Below are 27,059 nucleotides of genomic sequence, written 5' to 3' on the forward strand. Positions count from 1 at the left end.
GTAAAATTAATTCCTGCGGGATTTCCTTTGGCCCAATAAATGGACCAATACCCTGCTGACTTGTTCTATAGGGGCAAAATCAGTCCAACTACCTGACCAAATCTGGGCAATGTTTGTAGCTTATAATAGTATCATCCTTTAGTTAGTACAACAGATAAATACTGCTATTATTATGATTGTTTTACTTTAAACAATAGGCAATTACAGTTTAAGCAGCCCTGTTTTCTAATGTTGAACACAGGGGTATGTTGCCTTTAAAATGTCATGTTTGTCTATCAGCTTGAGCTGAAGAATTTTATAGAAGGGCAGTTGTTTGCATCTGTCTTGGCAATTACATATAATCCTAGGTTTCCATATTTAGGTTGATAATATTAATAATTGCTGTTATTCTTAGACATGCAGATGAACCAGTTCTGCAGAACAGAAGCTTATAAGTAGTTTCATGACTACGTGCCAAATCTATGGAGTTGTGGTCATTCCTTTTTATTCGTGAAAATTATATTTTGTGTAATGTTTTTGTGCAGTTGGATACCATTAAGTTAGCCTGTGGTGCTTAATAAAAACTGTACATGTGTAATCTGTGATCAAGTTTGCATAACAGAAACATATTTTATCCTCTCTTTTGCCAGGCACTGGGGAGAAGCAGCAGAATACCTGTCTGTGCCGTTGCAATCCCTTTAGCTATCACTTTCTGGCACTGATTATCATTTTTGACATTTATTTATAAAGCGCCCACATATCCCACAGCGCTGTACAATAAGTGGGTTACATACATTGGACATACAGAGTAACATATAAAGCAACCAATATCCGATACAAGAGGTGAAGAGAGTCCTGCCCAAAAGAGCTTACAATCTACAAGGAGAAAGGCTTGAGACACAAGGGGGCACATTTACTAAGACACGAATCTGAACTGAATTGGAAAAATTCCGACTTGAAAACGAACATTTTGCGACTTTTTTGTATTTTTTGCGATTTTTTCGGCGTCTTTACGACTTTTCGGAAATTGTCGCGACTTTTTCGTTACCAATACGATTTGCGCGAAAAAACACGAGTTTTTCGTAGCCATTACGAAAGTTGAGCAAAATCGCCCGATTTTTTCGTAGCGTTAAAACTTGCGCGAAAAGTTGCGCCTTTTTCGTAGCGTTAAAATTTAAAAGGTGCGACGTTTCGCGCAAGTTTTAACGCTACGAAAAAAGCGCAACTTTTTGCTCGCGTTTTTTTGCACAAATCGTATTAGTAACGAAAAAGTCGCAACATTTTTCCGAAAAAATCGCAAAATACCGATCATTACGAAAAAAACGCAATCGGACGCATTCGGCCCGTTCGTGGCTTAGTAAATGTGCCCCAAGGTGTGGGAATCAGACATAAACTCTGCTTTTCAGCACAACTTTCCTCCTTTCACAAAATTTTTTATGCTATCTGTGACCAGTTGGCTGAAATGAACAGCTGGTGGCGCTGATGTTTTAAATTCAAACTAGTAGCAGTGTAAAAACTGCCAATATCTTGAAAACTAGAAAAAAATATTTTAATTGTTAAAACTAAAAGTGCTCAGAAAAGAGCTCTGAGAAATTTTACGTCAATTAGTTTTGAGATTCTTACTTGAATCCTACTATAGGACCCGTAATGCAGAATGCTCAGGACCAAGGGTATTCCGGATAAGGGGTCTTTCCGTAATTTGGATCTCCATACCTTAAGTCTACTAAAAAATCAGTAAAACATTAATTAAACCCAATATGATTGTTCTGCCCCCAATAAAGGGTATTTATATCTTAGTTGGGATCAAGTACAGGTACTGTTTTATTATTACAGAGAAAAGGGAATCATTTAACCATTAAATAAACCCAATAGGGCTGTTCTGCCCCCAATAAGGGGTAATTATATCTTAGTTGGGATCAAGTACAGGTACTGTTTTATTATTACAGAGAAAAGGGAATCATTTAACCATTAAATAAACCCAATAGGGCTGTTCTGCCCCCAATAAAGGGTATTTATATCTTAGTTGGGATCAAGTACAGGTACTGTTTTATTATTACAGAGAAAAGGGAATCATTTAACCATTAAATAAACCCAATAGGGCTGATCTGCCCCCAATAAGGGGTAATTATATCTTAGTTGGGATCAAGTACAGGTACTGTTTTATTATTACAGAGAAAAGGGAATCATTTAACCATTAAATAAACCCAATAGGGCTGTTCTGCCCCCAATAAGGGGTAATTATATCTTAGTTGGGATCAAGTATTACTACAGAGAAAAAGGAAATCAGTTTTAAAATTCTGAATTATTTGATTAAAATGGAGTCCATGGGAGACAGGCTTTCCGTAATTTGGAGCTTTCTGGGTAACAGGTTTCCGGATAAGGGATCCCATACCTGTATTTCTTTTTCTTTTAAGAGGAATGATTAATATGTCGACTGTAATATTCTAAAAGAACTTTCCACTGGTCTTTATTTTTCATTTGTTGTGTGTTTATTGTGCTAGCTGAATTTGCCACAATATTCTGCTTGCCTCCACAACAAAACTTGAAATGCTAAAGTGCTGCTACACAGCAAGGCATTGTGGGTAACTTGGCTGTAGTCGATCTCACTAAGCAGTGGCTCAGCAATTTTATTTTTAGATGACTTTCATTTTAATTAGGTCTCTACTGTGTCTGATTTTCTTTCACAGCCAAATCGTGACATCTCTCCTGCTGCATCTCCCATGATTCACTTTTTAATTGGGATCATCAGATGATTTTTTGAGCACTTCTTGGTTTATCCTAAAAGTTGATTTAACCATCCCATGTGAAAGTCTTATAGCTATACCAATATTGCAATGTATTATATCTTATGTTGGTTTTTTATAAAGCTGTGACTCTATCTCGGCATCTATATAATATACATTTTACATATTTAATTATATATAATAGTGTAATAGTGAGCATTATGCCATCATGGTACAAATATTCTGCTCTTCTCCTGCCACAGTGATCTTCAGCCTATGGCTGAGTTTTCTTCTGAGCACTTTACATTATTTTTTTTATTTTGGTTTTATAATATTAGCAGTTTTACACTGCTAAAATCATCATAAAAAACAGGAGCACCCTGTTGGACTGAATTCCAGAAGCTTAAGGTATTGATTCAGGAGATATCAGCTGATGGTTCTCTGCTCAGGTGTATCTCTTACTGGAGCTATAAAAATGAGCAGAGACGCATTAGGAACTGGTATATAATGTGATTTTTTTTGCAATTTGCACTATGACATGCACTTAGTAAATGAGACCTGCTGTATCAGCCCAGAGGTGCAGCAGCCCTATAACAGTTATGATCCAGACCATCAAAGCAGTCCACAATGTCGCTCCCCTTCTTCTGATTTTGTGTGTCAGAGGCACCGCATATGCTCAGTGTGTTCTGGCTGTTAAGCTTAGGGGCCGTAAGAAATCATCAAACCATAAGCAGAGAGTGAGATTACATTTATCCTAGTGATAAAGAGTGCATTGGTTTCAATTCTGCCATGTAATGTAGATCTGGATTATTTCTCAATAGAGAAAAAGATTTATAGCATGATTTGTATTTTTGTGTATATACGGTTTATTGTATTGTGAATTAAGTGACAGTAGTCTAAAACGTGCTGGGAGTCTAGCCACAAGTAGCAGCTACTTGTTGTGGCTACAGAAATAGACAATGCTGATAATTAACTGATAATTTTCTTTAAAGGTGGCAATACACGTTACAATTATGATCTTTCCTGCGACCAATATATCGCTCCTCTAACGTTTAGGGCAGAATCGTCAGATATGGAGGTAGAAGCAATAGGAATTCTACCCCTGACGATTCAGCCCTAAATGATTGCCTTTGCTTGGGCACCTTCAACGGTGCCCGATCATAACTTTCTGTCCTGCCCGATCAAAGAAGTCGCCTCGGCAATCCACCATACATGCACTGAATATCATATGAAAACCTTGTTTCATCCAACAATAACGTGCGTGTATGGCCAGCTTAAGTGTGTTTTAGCAGAGGCAATATTCAGTGTCTATGGCAGGGTATTTTCTGGCATTCAGTAGCCGTGACAAGTAGCTCCGTGTGTCTTCACTCTTACATCACAAAAAAGGTGGCTCCTACGAGGAGGGTTAGTAGCCTGCAGTGTCAATGCTACCAGTTTAGAGACTGAAGTAGTCAGCTCAGGAATAGATTCTGCAGATTCCTAGAGTAACACCCACTGGGAGCTTCTCCTAGCACTGGGCATTCTTTCATCAAGGCAGTGAGTGCCCCATCTGGGTGCTGGGAACACTACAGCTGGGATCGTGTGAGTAACAACTAATGGAGAAAGTACCCAAAGCATTTACTGATTTGCTCTAAATCCTCTAAATCAGCACCCACCAACCTTAATTGTGTACCAACTGCCCAATACAGAGATTTCACTCGCACCCGAGTGATTTGAAGGAATGTTTTATGGTGGAATAGTTTGGTTAACCCTTCCTCCAACAGTACAGCGAGACCTGAGAGAGAGAAGAGTCGCATCTAAAACCTTATGGGAAGCTGAGCCCAACCTGACTAAGGTATACCAACTGGGGTAATAATGAAGCTACTTCCATGTCCAAAAACCTGTTACATACAGTAGGTATTACAAGTAATAAAGTGGTTTCTTTTATATAGACTTGTGAATGAAGTGCTGACATCACTCATGATTATTTTTGCTGTATATATGAGACAGGTATCTGCCCCACACCAGCACCTAATGGCACCAATAGTTTTTGCTGTATATGACCGTAGATTGTAGCGTTTATATACATCGTAGTGCATGATGGAACAAAAACAAATACACAATTATAGACTCTTTAAAACATTAATCTGTATTTCATTTGATAAAGGCTGCATAGCTATTTAATAATAGCCATTTGTTAACATAGAAATCCCATGAAAAGAATTTGTCGGGTTTATTACAGAACGCATTTTCCACTTCTGGACTCATTTATGAAATTAATTTAACCGGTAAGTAAGTATGGCGAGACATTTCACAGCATCCATTGTCTGTATGACATTAAACAGCTGAAGGTTCAGACATTAGTAAACACATATAATAAATATTCTAGCAGCACAACCAGGAAATGTTTGCTGGCTTTCACAGATAGGTATTTTAGCTTGGAGGTTTTCCTTTTTTAATCCTACGTTTAAAATTAGTTACTGGCATTTATTGGAAGAGCCCCTGGGAATTGGATGATAATAGCACGGTTGAGCTTAATGACTTTTTAATGATGCATCTCTGTTGCTTGCAGATGTTGTTGGCTTATAGGGCCTTGGCAAGAAGTTGCTACATACGGTAAGATTTCTAATTCTTACATAAAACCACCAGAGAAATGTATATTTGGGAAATCTTTTTCAGATTACTTCCATTCCAACACCATTGTCTTGGCAGGAGAGGGGTACAACCACCATACAGCAATAAGGTAAAGTCACATGGGGCTTTTTAACCCATAAATCACAGTCAAATGTAAAAGTATTTGGGGAGCAACACAAGCATAAAAAATGTTCCCGGAGGTGCCAAATAAGGGCTGAAATTGGCTATTTGGCAACCCCTATATGGACTTTCAGAATCTGGGTTTCCTCCTTTTGACCTAACAGAATCTGTTTGACTCCACTGGCACAGACAGTGCTTTAAAATGGATTTTGAGTGCTGAAGGCTACCAGCAGCGTCAGACGTCTACTATTAAAGTCAATGGACATGGTATGGGCATTTTTCTTCACCAAGAAACTGCCCCATGTGATATAAGCCTAAAGCCATAATGCTTCTCTCAGCAGTTTAATCCAGCATAATCTCTTATACATTCAGAAACATAAAGTATCATGTCTTTCTTCCCATACATTTAATCATAAAATAGAACTTTAGAATGAAGTATCAAAACCTCAGTGAAGTGAGTATGATTCCCTGCAGTGTACAGTCATTTCATTGGCTACATCCCTAAAACAATGCATGAACCTTCTGAAATAACCCCTCAGAAGGGCTGTTGATGATTCCTGGCAATAATCCCAGTATGCATTACATAGTCTATACTGCAAGATTGGAGAAAGCAAACGTTATTACAAAAATAGTTGACTTTCCCAAAATCCCAAAGAACCGACATGGGAATAGAGGAGAGTTCAGTAGCAGGCAGCCCTTTGTCTGAGTTCACCGAGCCAATCACTCTTCTACGGAATGCTCTGGCATTTCCGCATTTTCTTACAATACTTTCTTTGGCTCTGAATCTTATGTAAATGTAATTAAATACCGTCTCTGGTATTTCCTTCACAGAGGGGATTTTTTTTCTTTTGTTTCTGGTATTTTAGTAATTTTTACCCATATCACAATCTTATGGGACATGTTATACTTTTTAATGAAATGGGATGAAAAGCTTTAAAATGAATGGTAAATAAAAGATCAAGCAGAAACTAGGGGCTACAGATATTAGGGTGAGGTTTCATTTATAATAAATGGATCATGATCAAGGATTATGGGAATGGACAGCTTAGAAATAACACAAAGAAGCAAAATAGCTTTCACCTACACCACTGTCTCCTTACTTCCTGGGCTCATATTTATTTCACCTAATGAATTGTTGGAAAGCAAGCATCATTGCACCAGAAATGACTCTGCAAATCCTACTGAGGGAAGCACAACTTGAATGCAGCTTGTGGTCAATTTACCAAAGCATAAATCTCATTGGCACCAATTACTTTGCAGGAGCCTATATTACCTGGACTGCATTATAAAGCAGAGGGATGAACAGTGGGTATGGGTAACTGACTGATGGAGCCTACAATCAGAGATGACGCTTCTCTATATGTTGGCGAAATCCAGCAGATGGTTGAAGAGCATTTTAATAAAAAGATCAAGTGAAGGGATCCCTATACACCCAATGTAGTCATGGGACTGCCAACTTCCTTTTAACTGTGAAATTATACCTAACGAAAACCTGTACATTAGAACTCTGGGATAGCGTCTAAAATGATTCAGGTTCCTCACTGAATTCCAGGAGTTCTATTGGACTATCATACATCATTGCAGCTAAGGCCAGTGTCCACCATATATCTACACAAGATTTCAGCTTTTCATAAGGCACTTAGGTATATATAAAAAAAAGGTCTTTTCAGTTAGTGAACCCCAGTAATCTTGCTTGACAAGCCATCTTCTTCCTCAGAACTGGAAAAGTTGCTTTGGGGACTGTAGGAAAAAAACTGACTTTTTTTCTCAGAAGTCACATCAACCAGGTCAAATGAATCACTAGAGAGAAAGCTGTCATCGCTAATGACACTCGATGGCCGACTTGGGCCTTTAGCAGGTCCTTCATTGGAAAGGAACAAGTCTTCCAAGGAACCAGAGAGACTATTCACTGAACCATCCCCTGCGGCGTCTAAAGTGCCTGAAAACCGGCCAGTTGTTTTCAGAATACCTTTTTTTCTCTTGAACTCGTTCTCTGACCTCCTTTTATTTTGTAGAACTTGGTGAGATGTTTTTGGACATTCTGTTGACATGATCCTTTCCGGGGAAGACGAATAACCAGATTCCCTTTCGTATGATGTTTTTTTAAGTATTCCTTTCTTTGGCATCTTAAAAATAGCTTCAGTATTTATGGGACTGACTGTACTGTACAAGGGTGGGCTTTGCGAGTCTTTATTTACCTGGGTACAGTTTTGAGGCCGCTCTTCGGACAGATTAGAAGAGGTCAAAAATGCGCTGTCAAAACTGCTTCTTTTCTTAAGGATTCCTTTGGGTATTTGGATTGTATTATTCAAGTCAATTTCTTGCTGGGACTGAATAATATCATTTTCCTTCTTAGATTTCCTAAGGCAAACTTCATACTCCTCTTCTTTTCTTAGCTCATCTTGCTGATGTTCCATCGTTGTCATTTGGAAACCTTGTGTGTTCTGGCACTCTATATACCGGGCTAATAGAGGGGAATGACATTCAGGCGCCAATTCACAGTCACACACCACTGTGTCATATCCCCAGTTGACCCACCAGTGGTTGGCAATGTCTTCTATGGTGGCTCTGCTTGATGTATTCACTGTGAGCATCCAGTCAACCAGTCCAAATGCACCTAATTTTAAAAAAACAACATGGTTATCAGATTTATTTAATTCAATGTGCCGTATTAGTTTCTCTCACTGTTGTCGTTGCCTAATTATAATTAGGTTAAACAAGACTTTACAAAGGTGATAATATAGGGTCATGGATAAAAACAGTACTGATATAGAGATAAATGAGAAAACTCAATAACCTGAGAGATGTGGAGGCTCCCTGTACTGGCCACGGCTTATCTGTTCAGCAAGGGACTTGTAGTTACTGTTTTCAAATGGCATAATTCCATAAACCAGAGCATAAAGTAGTACACCCAGGGCCCAGCAATCAACCTGTAAAGGAAAAGAATAGAATAAAAATGGTGAGTACAATTTTGGCACAAGTGTGAAACAAGATGGTTATGCACTTTAGTCTTTACACAATCTAGCACACGTTGGTTGGTCTTGGCCCAAGTGTGAAACAAACTGGTAGTACAGTATAGTCTTGGCCCAAGTGTGAAACAAGTTGGTCATACAGAATAGTCTTGGCCCAAGAGTGAAACAAGTTGGTCATACAGTATAGTCTAGGCCCAAGAGTGAAACTACGTGGTCGTACAGTATAGTCTTGGCCCAAGAGTGAAACAAGTTGGTCTTATAGTATAGTCTAGGCCCAAGAGTGAAACAAGTTGGTCATACAGTATAGTCTTGGCCCAAGAGTGAAACAAGTTGGACCTACAATATAGTCTTGGCCCAAGAGTGAAACAAGTTGGTCATACAGAATAGTCTTGGCCCAAGAGTGAAACAAGTTGGTCTTATAGTATAGTCTAGGCCCAAGAGTGAAACAAGTTGGTCATACAGTATAGTCTTGGCCCAAGAGTGAAACAAGTTGGACCTACAATATAGTCTTGGCCCAAGAGTGAAACAAGTTGGTCGTACAGTATAGTCTTGGCCCAAGAGTGAAACAAGTTGGACCTACAATATAGTCTTGGCCCAAGAGTGAAACAAGTTGGTCGTACAGTATAGTCTTGGCCCACCAGCCCACCACATTTTCTGCTAGTGACGCCAGAGAAAGATGTTATTACACAGTGCATTTGGAATGTGGCATCTCACTTCCATCTGAGCTCCATCCGCAGAGCTGAGCTTGCCATAGAATTGAAAATGCAATCACTTTACATCTGAATGGTCAGACATGGAGTAAAGACCTAGCTTCATTTTACCTATTGTTATCATAGAGCTCACACCATACTGCACCAGCCAATGGCTACGGAGGGCTGTATCGTGTAAAAACATTGGAATATATCATTCATATACCGGTGTGTTTTGTTTAAGGTGGTTGATTTATTTCCTGTCACCCAAGCAATATTACTGTGTAAGGATGCTGGAAGCTGTTCCATTACTACTGTTGCTGTTATGGGAATCATGCCAATTTATTTATAATCTTTGTGTAATCAGTAATAATTTGGCTCCTTTTTCAGTCAAATACTGTCCCATGGCCAGTGGATATTGCACAAAATTGCACCAGTGTCTGTTTTCGGGTAACAGCTTCGAGCTATTTCCTCTGCTCCCCATAAAAACAACAGGAAGCAGATGGTATTGTCCCCCCCCCCAAAGCTCTTTTAATGCACAGATGACTCCCAAATGACTTCATTTCACAGATGACTTTATTCTTCAACTTTACTCCATGTTAAAGGGGAAGTTCACCTTCCAAACTTTTTTTTCAGTTCAGTTGTTTTCAGCTTTTTATTTAGGATCATTTTCAAAAAATCAAAGTTTTAGAAAAACAGCGTAGAAAGGATTAAAAGAAAACAACTCACTTCTGGTCCTTGGTAGGGCAATCCTTTCACAATCTCAGGGGATGCATAGAGAGGACTGCCACAGTACGTTTCCAAGACTTGGTGTTTTTGGAAATGATTTGATAGCCCAAAATCTGCAAGCTAAAAGAAAGAAAGGAATATATAATGGGCTTCTTTTATAAAATATAGGCCTAATTTACCTTTGGCAAGCATTGATTAACCCATTAATGGGTGCAATTTTACTAAGTGCTACGGTACTGTTAGCTGTAGGTGTTGTGGTTAGAGGGACAGTGTTTAAGAAATGGGGGCGCCAAGCACTGCAGAAGTGGGACCCCCCAGCTAAGTGGAGAAATGCAAGTAATTCATGGTTGTCCTTCTCATAACCCTGCACTGGCTGGATATTATTCATGTATATACTAAAAACAACTCTGGCTTCCCAGCATTACAGCATGCCTTTGGGAAAAATGTTTAATGAAAGTTCAAAAGACATATTATAATGTATACCAAATGTTAGCGTTTTATATTCATTCAAATAAATCTTTTGAGCTTTATCAATATTTTCCCCCGGAGGAACCCTGTGGTGCTGGGGTCCCAGGGAAACTGCCCTTTCTGCCTGACCCTAATACTAACCCTGTTTTAGGAATTTTTATTCTGCAAAATCAAAGAATCCGCTAGTAGCTGCCAATGTTTCTCTTTTTCTTCCAGCAGTTTTTGAGGTCACCCATCCCATGTTCTATATACACCTTCTTTGTTCACCATAAGACAAAGAATACACAAGGGAATTGTTTCCTTGAGGGAAATATTCCAAGAATGTTAATGCATCCTGCCAGTTGTTGGGAATTCAATGTATCGGCGGAGAAAGATCCAATTAAAAAAAAAAGTGTGTTTTTTTGGTGTGATACCAAAACACAGACATTCCCAGCATTCTTCTACACAATGCCAGACCTGTGGTGCCCTCCTTAAAAGGCGAAGGGAACAGCAGGAGACTGCTCAATCATGCTTGGGGTTATTTTTAGAAACCCTATGAATCTCGGGGCTATTTCTGCCCCGCTGCACTTCAGCTGGTGGATACATGACATGATGTTGGGAGTTGGCTCGGTTGAACTGTTCCCACACTCTATTACTGAGACTGCACATGTGTCTCGTGCAGCTGGAAAAATTTCTGTCTCAAAAGCCATTCTCTTGCTGCCAAAACGGAGCAGTCTGCAGAAAGCAAAACAGCAACATTTTGGTACCGTCTAGTGCCCCAGCGGGTGCATGGCTCAGGGGTGGCACTTTGGAACCAAATAGCAAAGGCAAATGAAACACTAGCCATGTGCTGCCGATCCCATTCCGCTGCCGATCCTGTCCCACTGACATCAGTAGAAAGAGCCACATCATTATCTTGGGTTCAGAGCACCCAGCGGCACGTCCCATTCACATCAGTATCATCCCCAACAGGGGGCAGCAGTAGTGGCACTCAACACCCAAGTGCCATTGCCCTTAGAACGAAGGCACTAAAGCCCATGGAAATAACTTATTTCACATGTTTTAGTTTCCACATTTGGATTTCCTCATCAAGGTCAGAAAGCTTGGTTAGCATTATAGCAATCACTCCAACTAATCCCCACTCATGGGACAAATAAGTGAAAACATTTTTAGGAGTTTGTCAACGTGTCTTGAGAAAGGTCCTCTTAGCAGAACTAAAACACTGACGAACTAATACAAATTTTTTCACTTGTAAGTCCCATGAGTGTTTCATTTTTTTTCATGTGGGTATTGGTTTCTCTGTGACACAGCAAGGCCATTTTCCCCTATATTGGGAGTGCGTTACTACCATTTTGTTTGTTTTTATTTATATATGACATACATATATTCACTAGGGATGCACCAAACCCACTTTTTTGGGTTTGGCCGAACCCTGAACCCACTCTGAAGTATTTGCAGGAATCCAAATCTTAATTAACATACGGTAATACAGCAAAAAAAAATTTCACCTGACTATTTAACCCTTTACGAATGCTATTTAGCCAAAACTGAATTCTTAAAAAAAACCCATGACTTAGCCGAATCCCGAACCGAATCAGGGATTCGGTGCATCCCTAATATTCACATTATACATGCACAAAACTAACCGAAGACCTTAAGATTACTGTAGCCCCGAATAGAATGCCTGTCTGCAAATGGGTGCTCCTTACCTTTACATTCAAGTTGTCATCCAAAAGAATGTTCTCCAGTTTAATATCCCGGTGTACAATCCCTTTCTAGAAAGAAAGAAATACAATTTAAGGGGCAGTGTAAAACTGCTAATATAATGAAAACAAAACATGAAACTGAATGTCGATTGCGGAAGTTCTCAGAAGAGCAGCACTATTACTAAATATTTTATGGAGGGTTTAAATCCCCTTTTCAAGATTGCTGTGCATCATATTTAGGGGCAACCTGTTGGGTTATTGGATCTAAAGGAAAATGTCATCCAAAGTAAAACCTGTCGTGCTCTTTCTACTACTTTGTTTTCCATTTGTCAATTTATATTTCAAAGTAGCAGCGTAACGTCCTTGGCTCAAAACGCAGAATTCATTCAAAATGGTGATCCCAGAGGACTTTGTATTTTTAGGACCATAAGGGCAATGCCCTGTGGCAACCCCTACAGTTAGCGCTAATATTAGCAATTGGATATTCCTGTCATTTTCTTACTACCATTGCTTTTAGTCTCCGAGCCCAGAGAGTACTGCAAGCAGCAGCACCCCGAGTTCCAGATAACAAGGCCTGCTGCCAGCTCCACGATGCAGGGAGTGGGGATAGAGAACAGCAATATGCAACATGAAATGAATAGGTGATGATTCTATTCCTTCTGGAAACCTGTAGGCACTTGTGGTCATTATTGTTCTAATAGCCACAGTAAAGAATAGCTAGAATACGTTTCCAAGTGGAGCCCTGGGTTCTTGTTGGCTCTGTAATGGAACAGTCTGGTATTTGGGATTAAGTGTTGCTACTAGATAAAAGAAACTGGTATTCCAGAGGTCCTGGCCACTAATACCCTTTTAGAACTGAAAGTGATATGACCAAGCTATAAATTTTAGCCGCAACTTGCACCTAATTCACTAACAACACTCCCTTTCAAGGGAAAGTGCCGCATTGTAGGTAATAAACAAAGTGATCTGCGTAGGAAGTTGCACTTTGCAATCCTAAATGACCTTTCCTTGAATAGTTAAGCTGGGTTTACATACAAAATGGTGGGCAGATCTTTCCCTGATTTGGCCACCCATGCACTCCGACCTGTAGGTAGGTGTGACTTTGGGATTCCGCAGCAGTTTGTTTCCTACAGCAGGTGGTTTTGTTCCCTTAAAGAATTTGAGAGGGTGTATTCCAATGCATTAAACAAATCTCTTGTTATAGGGGTCACGGGTGATTAATAGGCATAATTAGGGCTGCGTTATTTACGGGAGTCGTTTCCAGCAGCCCCTGCCAGTAATAACAGTTTATTGATTGGAAGGAGAGGTTTGAAGTCTCCCAACAGAGACATAAACAGACTGATATTGTGCGCTCCGAGTTACCCGGGAAACCAAAATAATGTTTCTCGAGACAACAAGCAGGCGGTAGAGACTGCCGGTCTGCAAAGAATAAGCCTTGGGGAATGTGGCACAGAGTCAGAAACACTGCTACTAAATCTTTCCTTGATTAAACTCTCTGAGCCGTGGAAGGAAACCGCAGCATTCCCATTTACTGGGAAACAAGTGCATTACAAGGGGAGAAAGGTGCTGTGCATTTTCTAATGTACAGGTATGGGATTCATTATCCACAAAGTTCCAAATTATGGGAAGATCATCTCCCATAGACTCAATTTTAATCAAATAATTAAAATTTTTTTAAAATGATTTACATTTTCTCTGTAATAATAAAACAGTACCTGTACTTGATCCCAACTAAGATATAATTACCCCTTATTGGGGGCAGAACAGCCCTATTGGGTTTATTTAATGGTTAAATGATTCCCTTTTCTCTGTAATAATAAAACAGTACCTGTACTTGATCCCAACTAAGCTATAATTACCCCTTATTGGGGGCAGAACAGCCCTATTGGGTTTATTTAATGGTTAAATTATTCCCTTTTCTCTGTAATAATAAAACAGTACCTGTACTTGATCCCAACTAAGATATAATTACCCCTTATTGGGGCAGAACAGCCCTATTGGGTTTATTTAATGGTTAAATGATTCCCTTTTCTCTGTAATAATAAAACAGTACCTGTACTTGATCCCAACTAAGATATAATTACCCCTTATTGGGGGCAGAACAGCCCTATTGGGTTTATTTAATGATTAAATGATTCCCTTTTCTCTGTAATAATAAAACAGTACATGTACTTGATCCCAACTAAGATATAATTACCCCTTATTGGGGGCAGAACAGCCCTATTGGGTTTATTTAATGGTTAAATGATTCCCTTTTCTCTGTAATAATAAAACAGTACATGTACTTGATCCCAACTAAGATATAATTAATCCTTAATAAAGGCAATACAATCCTATTGGGTTTATTTAATTTTTAAATGAATTACTTTTTAGTAGATTTAGGGTGTGGGTATCCTAATAACGGAAAGACCCCTTATCTGGAAAACCCTAAGTCCCTAGCATTCTGGATTATAGATCCTATATCTGTACAACTACTGATCCATTATTTTATTGTTGTATTGTACATACTGGTCTGGTTGTATCTTTCCAATGCCTAATGAGTTGAGTTTTGTGGCAGATACTAGAACATAGGCCTCTCCCATAGAGGGCAGTTACTCGCATTTTGGTGCCCACTTTGAGGGTCAAAAGTGATGCAGCAGCATAGTGCAGTCGTTGTAGTATTGTATATCATTTGCACACTAACCTTGTATTATCTGCTCATAGGAAAAAAAGTAACTATAACTGGAAAACAAAGGCTTCTTATCAACCCAAGACATACCCCGAAGGGCCAATGTGTCAGAGATGAGAAACTGCCAAATTGTTACTATAGACACCTTTGTTTGTAGCGCCGGATTATGATAACGAAGTGTTCAGGTATGACCTTACTGACCCAAATCCTTCTCAGTAACAACACAATGATAGCAGTGTTTCAAAGGAGAACTAAAGCAGGACAGAAATGTTTTACATTATGTTGTGGTATGTCTATGAAGATTCTCATTCATCCAGGTCATGATATACAGTATCTAGAAGAATTAAGTCTAAAACAACTGGACTTTTCTGAGTTTTTCTTGAATACGTTTCACCACTCATCCGAGTGGCTTCAGTTTCAGCTAACACCTAACTGAACAAGTTCAATGGAACCATTATGATTGGATGTCTGTGACTGTACTACCATCAAGAGTTTAAATAGCGGGGATTTCCCTACCAGTCATTTGAACTGAAGAAGCCACTCGGATGAGTGGTGAAACGTTTTCAAGAAAAACTCAGAAAAGTCCAGTTGTTTTAGACTTAATTCTTCTAGATACTGTATTATGTTGTGGGTTTCTGTACCAGCCCAAGGCACCCACAGCCCTTTAGCAGGGAAGATCTGTGCCCCCAAACAGTCATGGATCATTGCGGTTATTGAGATGCTAAAACTTTAGGCTGGTGCAGTAAGTTCAGCATATAAAGTATGGCATTTTTAACCATATTCATGTCTAGGGTTTAGTCCCCAGGTTAGCAGATGATCCCTTACCTTGTGGCAGTAGTGCACGGCAGAAACAATCTGACGGAAGAATCTCCGAGCGTCATTTTCTGGAATCTGATGCTTATTATTGATGAAGTCGTAGAGCTCCCCGTTGCTGGCGTACTCCATGACAATGATTATCTTATCTCTGCTCTCGAACACTGCAAAAAAGAGTGAAATGGAGACACAGTTAGGAACTGGAGTAGCCAATCAGTTTAGGGGATGAGGGTCATTTACAAACAGAAAACATGCACTTATATTTACCAAGCAAATAATCATCTCTACTTTTAGGGTACTGTCCCCCATAAATAGGAACACTCTGTGAGGCTACAATTCTATTGTTATTGTAACTTTTATTATTGTTTTTGTTACTTCAATGCTTGGCTGCCTGGGGTCAGTGACCCCTATTTGAAAGCTGGAAACTGGTTTCAAGAGTCAGAACCAGAGAACAAACTCTGCTTTCAATAGCAACTACATGGAGAAATAACTGTAAAAGAATGTGTAATGAATGTATATTAGAAAGTTATATATATATATATATATATAATTATTTTATTATACACAAAAAAAAACTATGGGTACAATTCACTTTAGGGGAGTAATTATCAGAATATAAAGTGCAAACGAGAGCACTAATGTGTACTGATCAGTTAATGGCCATAACACCCTACCCAGACATCCATGTTTATCTCTGGCAGACACTAACATTCTTTGGAACGTTGTTTCCTTCCCTCGCTAATCAGGCATTACGTAGAAAATCTGTCACCACCTCCCTCTGTTTACAGTGACATCTTCAGCACAGGATAAGTGTGCTGAACCCCCCCCCCCAAACTACCCACCAGGGAGCGGATATTCTCCTATCTGTCCCATTATAAGTCCTCGGCCTGACATACGCACTGATAAGAATGGAAAGGCGAAGCTTGTTAATAAGTCATTTTATCTCTGTTATGAGAGTTTACATGGAACCATTAGCAAGGGAGATAGATAGTGCAACTATAACTTGCAGCGTGCCAGAGTTGTGCACATAAACAAGGGTTGTTAAGAATATTATGAGTATGGTCTAGGCAGTTTAAATATCCCTAAATCATATGGCCCTTTTCTAGATGAAAAGAGACATATAGGCAAGTTGAGACACTCAGCATGGTTGGTGCAATGGGTAGAATTGCAAGGAGTGTATTTTTTGCCTGTTCCTGTAGGCCCAGAGTGTCAATTTGTGGGTTCTGGCAAATGCCAGAGGGACTGCTGCATAGACAGTCACTATTTATTGGGCTGGGGGGGCTGTTAGGGCCCCTGTGTACTTATAATCCCAGTCCGGGCCAGCGTTCCTGCATCGGTTTCATCCAGATATTCTGGTTTCCTGCCACACTCCAACACATACAAGCAGGTGTTTATGTGATTTATACCTTAGATTGTAAGCTCCACTGGGGCAGGTTAGTAGCGCCTCTGGTTATTTCCATGCCCTTATAATTATACATTGCAGTAACAAGTTTAGCGTGCATATCACTGATAAATTGCACTTTCACTGATGATTATTATGGGAGAGTATTTAAGGCTTTATCAATGGATAAGGCATATGGGGAGTATGTATCTCCTCTATTTTCCCTGCAAAAAACAGTGTTCACCAAATTGAGCTCTGGGGCCATAAAATTTCAATGGGGGCTGCGTTGGGCCCACAGTCTCCTCTGTTCTCAGAATCAGATGAGTTGCCAGAATCCCACAATGGAGGGTTGCTGGGAAGCACTGCGGGGCTGGGGAACATCCTGCTGTACAAACTGCTCACAATAGCAGCCAGCAGAGCTTGCCCTCTAGTACAAACAGGGGCCCCTATTGTGTGGCGCTACAGAAACCGCTGTAGGCTGATAACTAAATGCATTCAATATAAAACTATAACAAAAAACAAAATGCAATGGCCTATCAGAGCTATTGAAATCAGTGTCCCTGGCTTCTGCTATATCGTTTCAGGAGTCAGAACCAGTCAGAATATAAACAGTCAGTCAGAAAGTTGTTTAGAATCCATTTTTGTTTCATTGTGCAAAATTAAAAAAAAGTATTTTGGGTGGAGTTCCCCTTTGAGTGCCATTCATTCCAGCAAAACTGGACTTGCTATGTGTGGAATTCAGTGCATTAATTCACTTGCAGGAATAGTTAGGGAAAGCAGAGAGAGTGGTGTCTGTGAAATGATAAGAACTTGACAGGAGTGACGGAGGAGGTTGTTTTTGCCAAGGTGCCTAATTGCTCTCGGAAAGAGTCTGGGCTTTGCAGGACACGCAAAATATAATCCATAAACACACACTGTTGATCCAGCCAGAAATCTGTTGTTGTTGTTTAAAGCCAGGAATGTCCCAGCCCTGCACCCTGGGGTAAAATAGATCATTCTAACAAATGGGGACATGAAGTAATATCACTAAGCACGCACAGAGGCGCACACAAATCATTCACTTACAATGGTGTGCGCCACTGCTCTGGCTCTTTCTGCACCTCCCTTTGTATAGGTAAATGTCCTATATTTTAGTTAAATCCTAATTACTATGAATGTAGATAGAGGGCAAGGAAAACATATAATATCAAACCAAGGTACCCATGGGCAGGGAACTCTAAGTATTACTCATGGATTATAAAGGATAATGTACCCCCTACTGTAAATGATAAGGATAATAAAAGTCACTGAGGGGTTCTGTGCCCATATAAAGGCACAAGGCTGCAGGCTGAGTTATACAGGGAACTCTGAGTATCACTCATGGATTATAAAGGATAATGTACCCCCTACTGTAAATGATAAGGATAATAAAAGTCCCTGAGGGGTTCTGTGACCATATAAAGGCACAAGGCTGCAGGCTGAGTTATACAGGGAACTCTGAGTATCACTCATGTATTATAAGGGATAATGTACCCCCTACTGTAAATGATAAGGATATTAGCAGTCACTGAGGGGTTCTGTGCCCATATAAAGGCACAAGGCTGCAGGCTGAGTAATACAGGGAACTCTGAGTATCACTCATGTATTATAAGGGATAATGTACCCCCTACTGTAAATGATAAGGATATTAGAAGTCACTGAGGGGTTCTGTGCCCCCCATATAAAGGCACAAGGCTGCAGGCTGAGTTATACAGGGAACTCTGAGTATCACTCATGTATTATAAGGAAAAATGCACCCCCTACTGTAAATGATAAGGATATTAGAAGTCACTGAGCGGTTCTGTGACAAAAAAGTGCAAAGTTGCAGGTTGTGCACTTTGATACAGTTCAGTAAAGTATAGGCGTATGTATTACAGGGTCACATAAAACATTCTGGGCACAAGGATAAACTGGGGATTGTCACAGAACTGGATTTCAGGGTAGCCTCTTACACAGACAAACTGACCTTCAAAAACCCGTATAATGTGTTCATGTTGCAGCAGCGCAGTTATCTCAATCTCTCGCTGAAGGTGCACTCTGTCCCGCTCATCCGTGATCTTATCTTTCTGAATTGACTTCACAGCGACCTGGGCAAAAATATTTCAATTCAGCTTAGTGTAAAGGTAAATAAGCTCCTGAGCGCTGCAAGGAATGACAAAACACAAACTCATTGATATCCAATTACATTTCTATGGGATTGAATAGAGCAGAGACTTGGAATATGTCAGTTCAAGCCCCTCTTTTACAGTCAGCAAGGTAAGATACAGAAAAACAATTGGTTTATCAGTCCAGAATATCAGCTCCCTACATCTCAGCCTAACTGTCCCTCAGTGGGAAGCTGTCAAGCGTATCTAGTATAGAAAATAGGCAGTCTCCCCAAATATCACCCTACATGGCCTTCAGCCCCCCTGCCACTACTCCAAGCTCCCCTAAGGTTGGGTAGCACACATAACAAAGAAACCCCTAATATACCTATCACTGTAACCAAAAAGTATGAATAAATACCATTTTTATATGCTGAAATCCAGCTGCAAAACATTTACAGGTATGGGACCTGTTATCCAGAATGCTCGGGACCTGGGGTTTTCCGGATAAGGGGTCTTTCTGTAATTTGGATCTCCATAACTTAAGTCTGCTAAAAATAATTTATATATTAAATAAACCTAATAGGCTTGTTTTGCCTCCAATAAGGGTTAATTATATCTTAGTAAGGATCAAGTACAATGTTCTTGTATTACAGAGAAAAAGGAAATCATTTTTTAAAATTTGAATTATTTGCTTATAATGGAGTCTATGGCAGATGGCCTTTTCGTAATTCTGAACTATCTTGATAATGGGTTTACGGATAAGGCATCCCATGCCTGTATTTAGTTATTTCCTTCTAATTGGTTTTCATTTTTAATTTTTTGTGTTTTTTCTGTTATTTAGTTTTTTTGTTCAGAAGCGCTTCAGTTAGAAATTTCAGGGTCTTGTTTACCCTAGCAACCAGGCAGTGGTTTGAATGAGATACTGAAATTTGAATGGGAGAGGGCTGAATAGAAATGTAGGGAATAAAAATGAACTATGTGTAAGCCAAGTCAGTGACTGGACAACAGTAATGGGAGAATCTATCCTGTTTCATTTCGCCAAAAAAATTCACAAAACTATTGGACAAGTTAGAAAGATGAACAAGAGGAAGGCAAATAATCCAAAAACTAGAAATAGACCAATTGCAAAGTTGATAGGGATAGCACATTGTATAACATAATAACAGCTAACTTAAAGCTGAACCATCTGGGACAGTGCCCAGTGTGTCATTAGCCCTGAATTCCAGCTCGAGCCTCTAAGCGATGATACATACACAAACCCCACCTCATCGGCTTTATGGTCTGTTCCATTCGCTGAGCCTCGGAGCTAAAATAAGCGCTTGTTATTCCCACATCTAACGGGAGATTTTACAGGAGCACATTCCTAAACCTAAATCAGGAAACTAGAGCACCCCGTGCTTCATGTTGTTTTTGTAACTGCAATCCAAACCCACCCAGGAGCATTGCCCAATGTACAGACAGATGTGAGGAAATGAGCAAGGTCACAAGCAGGTGACACACCATGAGGAAGACTATGGGCAGATGTAGCAATGGCCGATGAGGAAGACTATGGGCAGATGTAGCAATGGCTGAGCCTGCCGGGGTCCCTTAGCATAAGGCAAATGAGTAGAGAGGTCGCTTACACCAGCCCCACATATGGTTCAGATTACCCACTCTGAGTGCGGCCAGGAGAATCTATTCCTATATACAGACATCATTTCTAACTCTCTAAGGTGAATAGTTTGAATACAGGACAGTCCAAGAATAGCCCTGGTACAGTACTTCCAGCATGCCCTTTGTTTTTGTCTTGAGGTGGCAAAATGTGGCCCAAAAAAAACTGCCGAAAGAGTCGGCATCTTATTGGCCTATGTATGGGGCCCTCATGTAGCCCTTTCCGCAATGGCCTACATCTCAGCAATGTGATTTTATTGTTTGGCCTTCAGGTCGACTAATCAGGTCCACTTGTTTGGAGACCTCACCAAGTGCATCTTTCAGTGTACGGCCAGCTTTGGGCTCAGTGAAGGGTTTAGTGGCTTAGTGACTTAGTGGTTTAGTGGCTTGCAGTTTCAGGTTTGCATGTATAGTCATTGTTCTTACTCCGGCGACAACCTTCATTATTGCCTCCCTAAAGTTCCCATGATTCCAAGGGGGTGACCTGGCCTGGAAAGAGGCTTTGCATATGAGTGATGCAGGATCCCCCCCATAGCCTGCACAGATCCCATTAATCTAAGGACTGCTTAGCAGGACTCCGCCACTTTGCAGTAGCCCTTTATAATATTAATTAAAAAAATACTTATCTAGTAACCCCAAACAACCGAAGAGCAGTAAATGCTAGCAGTTGCTTGGTTGCTATGGGTTACTAGAACACTAGCAGTTTTGCATCTGTTACAGGATTACACCCGATATCTGATAGCACTCCAGCAGCAGCCATTTAAATACCCCAGCTGTCAGCCCCTGCGTGACTGCAACCCTGGCTGCCATTTAGGTGCTCATTAGCTGACCCGTAATAACTCGCACCTTCCTATTCATAATGGCGACAGGATCTTGTGATCAGATAACACATTCCTCTCTAACAACACGGGATTATTGCTAAGTGCAGGGTAGCATGCTCCTAGGCCCCCATTATCTCCTGCAGTCACACTGGGGAACAGACATGTGAATTAGCAGCCAGAGTTGGGGAACTAAATAACAAACCATAGGTCTGTGGAACCCTTTATAAGGCACAGTACTGGGTGCTCAGCTGTGTGTGGACTTGCACCCATAAACTCATTATACATAACAATAATTTTTCATAGGGCACCCACATAAATTCAGAGACCCAAAAACTCTGTGTCCAACCAGTCATGTGACTCACTGAATTACTATTTTTTAAAGTAGGAAGAAACTTCACAGCATCATTTTTGAAGCCCAGCCCAGCTTAAATGGGAACTCCATTCAAACACAACCTAAGATTTTTGAAATATAAACATAATTTCAAGCAACTTTGCAATATTCATCAATTAAAAAATATTCAGCCTTTTCATGATTTTTAATGTAATAATATGGTTTGGAACAGTTCCCTAAGCCCCGCCCCCTGTTTCCCTGCTGGTCTGGCTGACTACTTTGTGACTCAAATAAACTATAACAGTAGTCGCCTGTCCCCAGCCTTCAGCCTGCCTCCTCCCAATCCCACAATTCCCTGCTGCACATGTGATGTCAATAAGGAAAGGAACATCCCAGTGCAATGCATTGTGGGTTATGTAGTTCCTGCATGCTGTCTGTAAGCTGTGGAGAAGTTGTTACAATTTGTAACATCAATGTTTTAGTCCCTCCTCCCCTGCCAGGATTTCAAATGATGCAGAAAGAATAAAACTGTTTTGCAGCTGGATTTCAGCATTATTTGTGGTTTTGTTACCCTTGCAGTGAACATAATGTAATGAGCTGGGCAGCTCAGGCTGGGCACAGCCCCCCCCCTACTGATATACAGGCCGGGTCTGTGCCACTGAAGCCGGCTGTATTTGGCTGCGGCACATGTATCCTTTCTACAAGCCGTAACCTCAGTGATCTCAGCTGTTTCCGGACACTTTCCCCACATCCTTCGCTGCTCCCCGTGTCGCTGACAGATAAAGTACTGGGAGGAAGCGCCGGTCAAGCTCACATTGCCATTCAAAGTGCAGATCAATGGGATTTTAAAGGAAATGTAAGAAAGTGGGTGTAAAATTGCACCACCAGGGTAAAAATATATTAGGTATGTTTTTTTTCTAGGCCTGTCTCCCCCCCCCCCCCCCCATTTGGGTCTTCCTTGTCCTTTAATAAAGAAAACTTTTAACCGCAATCAAACTGATACCTGTGGCTAGGGGCGTGACTAAGGCGAGGCAGCCCAGGCACCCCCAACAAGAAAAAATATCAGCCCCCTACCCAGAAATGACTTACACCCCTCACCCTTTCTTGTGTGCACACTGCACCCCCCTATAGTAACATCACTGCCAGTTTTATGTGTTGGTTGTTCTGAGCAGTTGATCTAACAGGATGTAGTGCTCAATATCAGCAGCGATACTGAGCACTAACACAGTGCTCTAACACTGAGCTCTAACACCGGGCTCTAACATCGGGCTCTAACACCGAGCTCTAACACCGGGCTCTAACACCTGTCTCATTCCTTGCTCCCCAAGGCCTACACCATGCTCTGGAACAGATATATAAAGTGTCAAATCGGACATCCTCCGACACATACTGGGCACAGACTGCAGATTTAGGGGCAGATATATTAAGTGTTAAGTTTTACAGAGTGGCAGAGATAGAATAGCGCACAGCCAAATTCATGGCAGGGAAGGTGCCTGTTTTGTGCGCTTTTCCCCAGCTTTTGTAAATTAGACCTTTGGTGTGTTTTTTATGGTTAACTCTAAGCAACTTTTCAGTTGGTCTTTATTATTTACTTTGTATAGATTGTGATGGTTAATGGATCAGACTGCAGCTTAAGGTGCTATTTGGTCGTTGACTGCGATCCTTCAATCTCATTGTTATTTTTATATGTTTTTCAAGTCCTTTACTATTCATCTTCACTTTTGATTTCAAAGCTGCTCCCTGGTTGCTAAGATAACAAACCCCTGGCAACTAGATAAGCCTGAGAGCCGCAGAAAACAAAATAAGGAAAATTATTGAAAAACAAGGTTAAAAGAAAATGAAGGCCAATTGCACAATGTCTTTGACTTCTATACCATGATAAAAGTAAATCGTGCCTATCATTACTGTGTGGGTAGAGATTAAATTCATTTTGCCCATGGGGCCTGGGTGCGGTTGCAACCCCTGCGCTTCCTGTAGCTCTGACTCTGGATCAGGACCCACCGTGTCTCATTGACAGCCGATATGCGGCACCCAAGGCAGGAACATTAATGCTGTTGCATAAGGGTGCAAGCGATATGTCCTGTTGTACAACAGCACCTTTTGTTCCCTACAGCAGGAAGTATTGGCAAAGAATGGCAGGCTGAGCTCAGAACAAAGTAGGAATGGGTTCCGTTACAGAGGAACCGCCTGGAACTGACTCGGCAGGGATGCTTATGTAACATGCACTATAAATAGAACCTCAACCCCAGGAAATATTTATTGGGGGGGTTGTTTGCGGCTGGGGTACAACTCGGAGCTGTTTTCTGACAGAGGATGCTGGGAGAAGGTGGGAAGTAAGCAAGTCTGTGCCCCCCAAAGCAATGCAATGTAAGCCCTCTCTCTCCTACAGTTGCCATAACTCTGCCAGTCACTTGTGGTTGGTACATATTGCATGACCCATCTATAGGCCGGGTCAGACACACACAAAAGAAATGGTGCCCAGCTGGCCCTTGGGTAGAACACTTGGTTAATAAGGGATGAAGGAGAATGTGGGGGGGGGGGAGGTTCTGGACAGAACAGAATATGCTAGATAATGGGATTGTTCGGTGGGATTAGTCACCCTGTGGATCACCTTCCCTTTGTGGGGGTTTTGTTCTTACCAGAGCATTCCATTCCAACCTCTATACAGGGGGGAGCTACAGTGCGGAATATCCCCGATTGTCCCTAGGGCACAAGGAATCTGGCCATGAAAGCAATCTGTTTGTTTGGGTTGGCGGGGGAAATGCCTCATATGCGCTACTCTGGGACTTCATGTTCCTCACTCTGTTCTCTCCCTGTTGCTTCCTGTGTAAGTGAGTAGGGATGGGGGGTATGTAGTAACGGGGGGAGGGGGGGGGATAAAACCAAGCAACTGAACAGTAATGCACACTTGGGCAGTGGTGCTTACGGCTATGGGCAGCACCTGAAACAACCACTGCCACCACCTATTCAACTATATGGAAAGTAGGCTCTGGCGCTTTTTTAGCTTTAAAGTGGCACGGGCAGAAATATATATGCCTATATGCTTATAAATATATATGCTTATATATGAGTTTATACACTATCACCTCCCATATAGGTACATAGGTGCCAATGGCTTGGGGCACTACCCCCAAAGGTGAATACACAGTGTGTGCCATCAGCCTTAGCATCAGTGCATCTATGGGTACAGTGGCGAGACAGGCAGGGCATCCTACTAGCGCCACTCCTCAGGGCAAGTATGGGGCATCTGTATATTGGAAACAGAAAGGGGCCACAGCTCCCCTTGGTCAGATAGGGTTACCGGGACAGGTGCTGTGGGCACTCTAAATAGATGTGAGATGGGGCTTTGGCCCCTTTCCCTCCATATGTGTCCCCCTGCATCCCATTCATCATTAGGCTGAATTCTACAGAGGGAGGGTATAACTGTATTTTAGCACTTTGGCCCCAGCAGCCTATCCAAGTTTGGCCAACACTCACCATCTTCCCAGTGGCCTTCTCTGTGGCTCTCTTCACTTTGCCGTACGTCCCCCGGCCCAGGGTCTCCAGCAGTTCATATCTGTGCTTGATGCTGTGCTTGTGATGGTGCTTCTTCACGGCTCCGTGTGGCGCCCCCCTCCCCGGATCTGAGATGATGTGGGACCCATCGGCGCTGTGCCACATAGGTGGGCTGCCCGCCCCTGTGCCATGCTCTTTCCTGCGCCCTGTGTGGCCCTTTATTACTCCGTGATCATCGCTGGGGCAAGTCACGCCCGTCATGGTATCAGTCTATTGCACTGTCCCAAACCAGGGGGATATATTAACTTCTTCAGTGCCAGGTGGAAATCCACTTCACTAAGGGAGATGTAAACAGAAAAAGCAATGAATAACATTCAGTTGGGGCTATGAAAAATAAGCTCAATGTTGTAGCTTCAAGGGGTTGTCCCACTGTGCCCCCTAGTATTCCTATAGAAGTTGCCAAACATTCACCAATGAGAATTCTACTGATAAAAAAACTTAATTATAAATGCAAAAGTAGTGACCAATGAGAATGCTGATTCCCAGCACTATGTCAGGCATCTTGCTGTTATCTTACATATAGAGACAATTATGTCATTTTTCCCTTCATTATATGGCACAGGAATCAGACATGGGGATAAAGGGACAGACTTGTTCAGTGCTGGGAAACTGTGCCCAAAGCTTCCAACTCCAATTGCAGGAACAGAGAACAGGGAGACAGATTTATACAGATAAGCTAGGATTTTATTATTATTATTATTAACATTTATTTATAAAGCGCCTACATATTCTGCAGCGCTGTACAATAAGGTTTTTTATGCATTTTAAAGCAGTCGCTGGCCCTGGAAATTTGGGGAAAAGTTCCATTGTGCAATATTGCTTTAAGAATACAACCAAGATGTTGCTGGACTACAGCTCCCAGCATGTCTTTATCTACATTATATGTTACATTATTCTGGGATTTTCAGTCCAGTAACAAGTGACTCTGCAAATAACCTTACCTTAAATTATTAAAAAGCCAACCAGGAATGGTGACCTAAGGCTGAACTACAACTCTCAGCATCCTCACCGTCACCCATATGGGATCAACAAGCTGAATGGCAGATCAGCATTTATTTCAGATGTACAGGAACCAGTGCAGTCTGCAGCATATATATCTAAATATCTATCAGCTATTCATCCTGCCCCATTGTAAAGGGCAACTGTAGCCACAGGCTTGCTGTCCCTACCTGGCTATTATAATGGCCAACACTATTGGGAATGGCTGCCAAGTCACAGAATTGATGCCACTGACAGGCAAGAATAGCCCCATTGGCTCCATCATACCCCCCTGCCCCCATATAAACCATAGGAATTTGCCTCTTACCTTTCAGAGCATGAGGTTGGGGGTAATAACTCGGTGTCAGTTGCCCCACTGTGGCCCTGGGCACTTTCTGCAGGACATGGGCTCCCGGGAGGGCTCAGTAGTCAGAAGGCAGCGGTGCCGCCGCCAGTCCAGCTCTCAGCAGCTCCTCCGCCTGCCTTGTGTTTCCCCAGCTGAAAGGGGCGGGGACACTGGGGAGTGGGCGGGGCTGTGTGTGTGGCTGGTACTTGCCCAGCTGTGCGTCTCCTGCTACCTGCCTGCCCTGCTGGGGCTGCACTTTCCATGTGTTTTTCTTTTCTGTTTTTAATTGAGTTGCATTCTTGGGAATTCTTAAGTTGCACTGGGGGTTCTGACACAGGAATGAGTCAGCTCAAGGCTACATTGCGGGGATGCTCTGGGCTGCGTTGTGTAAGGCGCATTACTCAGGTCTGCAAGGGGGGCAATGCACAGGGCT

The 27,059-nt window shown here is 41.5% G+C and overlaps 1 protein-coding gene across 1 annotated transcript; it reads right to left on the minus strand.

The window, feature by feature from the left end:
- Positions 1 to 4,809: 4,809 nt before the first annotated feature.
- Positions 4,810 to 26,773, minus strand: LOC100485259 (NUAK family SNF1-like kinase 1). The gene is made up of 8 exons (XM_002933053.4): positions 26,609 to 26,773; positions 25,225 to 25,578; positions 18,825 to 18,945; positions 15,472 to 15,623; positions 11,982 to 12,047; positions 9,826 to 9,945; positions 8,233 to 8,365; positions 4,810 to 8,052 (listed from the first exon to the last, which is right to left on the minus strand). Exons 2-8 carry the CDS (start codon positions 25,501 to 25,503, stop codon positions 7,106 to 7,108), a joined length of 1,818 nt encoding a protein of 605 aa, XP_002933099.1. The 5' UTR covers positions 25,504 to 25,578; positions 26,609 to 26,773; the 3' UTR covers positions 4,810 to 7,105.
- Between the last annotated feature and the right edge of the window lie 286 nt (positions 26,774 to 27,059).

The sequence above is a fragment of the Xenopus tropicalis genome, chromosome 4 (assembly GCF_000004195.4).
Source record: "Xenopus tropicalis strain Nigerian chromosome 4, UCB_Xtro_10.0, whole genome shotgun sequence".
NCBI lineage: Eukaryota > Metazoa > Chordata > Amphibia > Anura > Pipidae > Xenopus > Xenopus tropicalis.

Coding starts and splice junctions, on each gene's coding strand:
- LOC100485259 (XM_002933053.4), bottom strand. CDS start 25,503: ATGACGGGCGTGACTTGCCCCAGCGATGATCACGGAGTAATAAAGGGC. Junction 15,624..18,824: donor CATTATACGGGTTTTTGAAG/GTCAGTTTGTCT, acceptor TCTTTTTTGCAG/TGTTCGAGAGCAGAGATAAG. Junction 12,048..15,471: donor CCGTGCACTACTGCCACAAG/GTAAGGGATCAT, acceptor CTTTCTTTCTAG/AAAGGGATTGTACACCGGGA.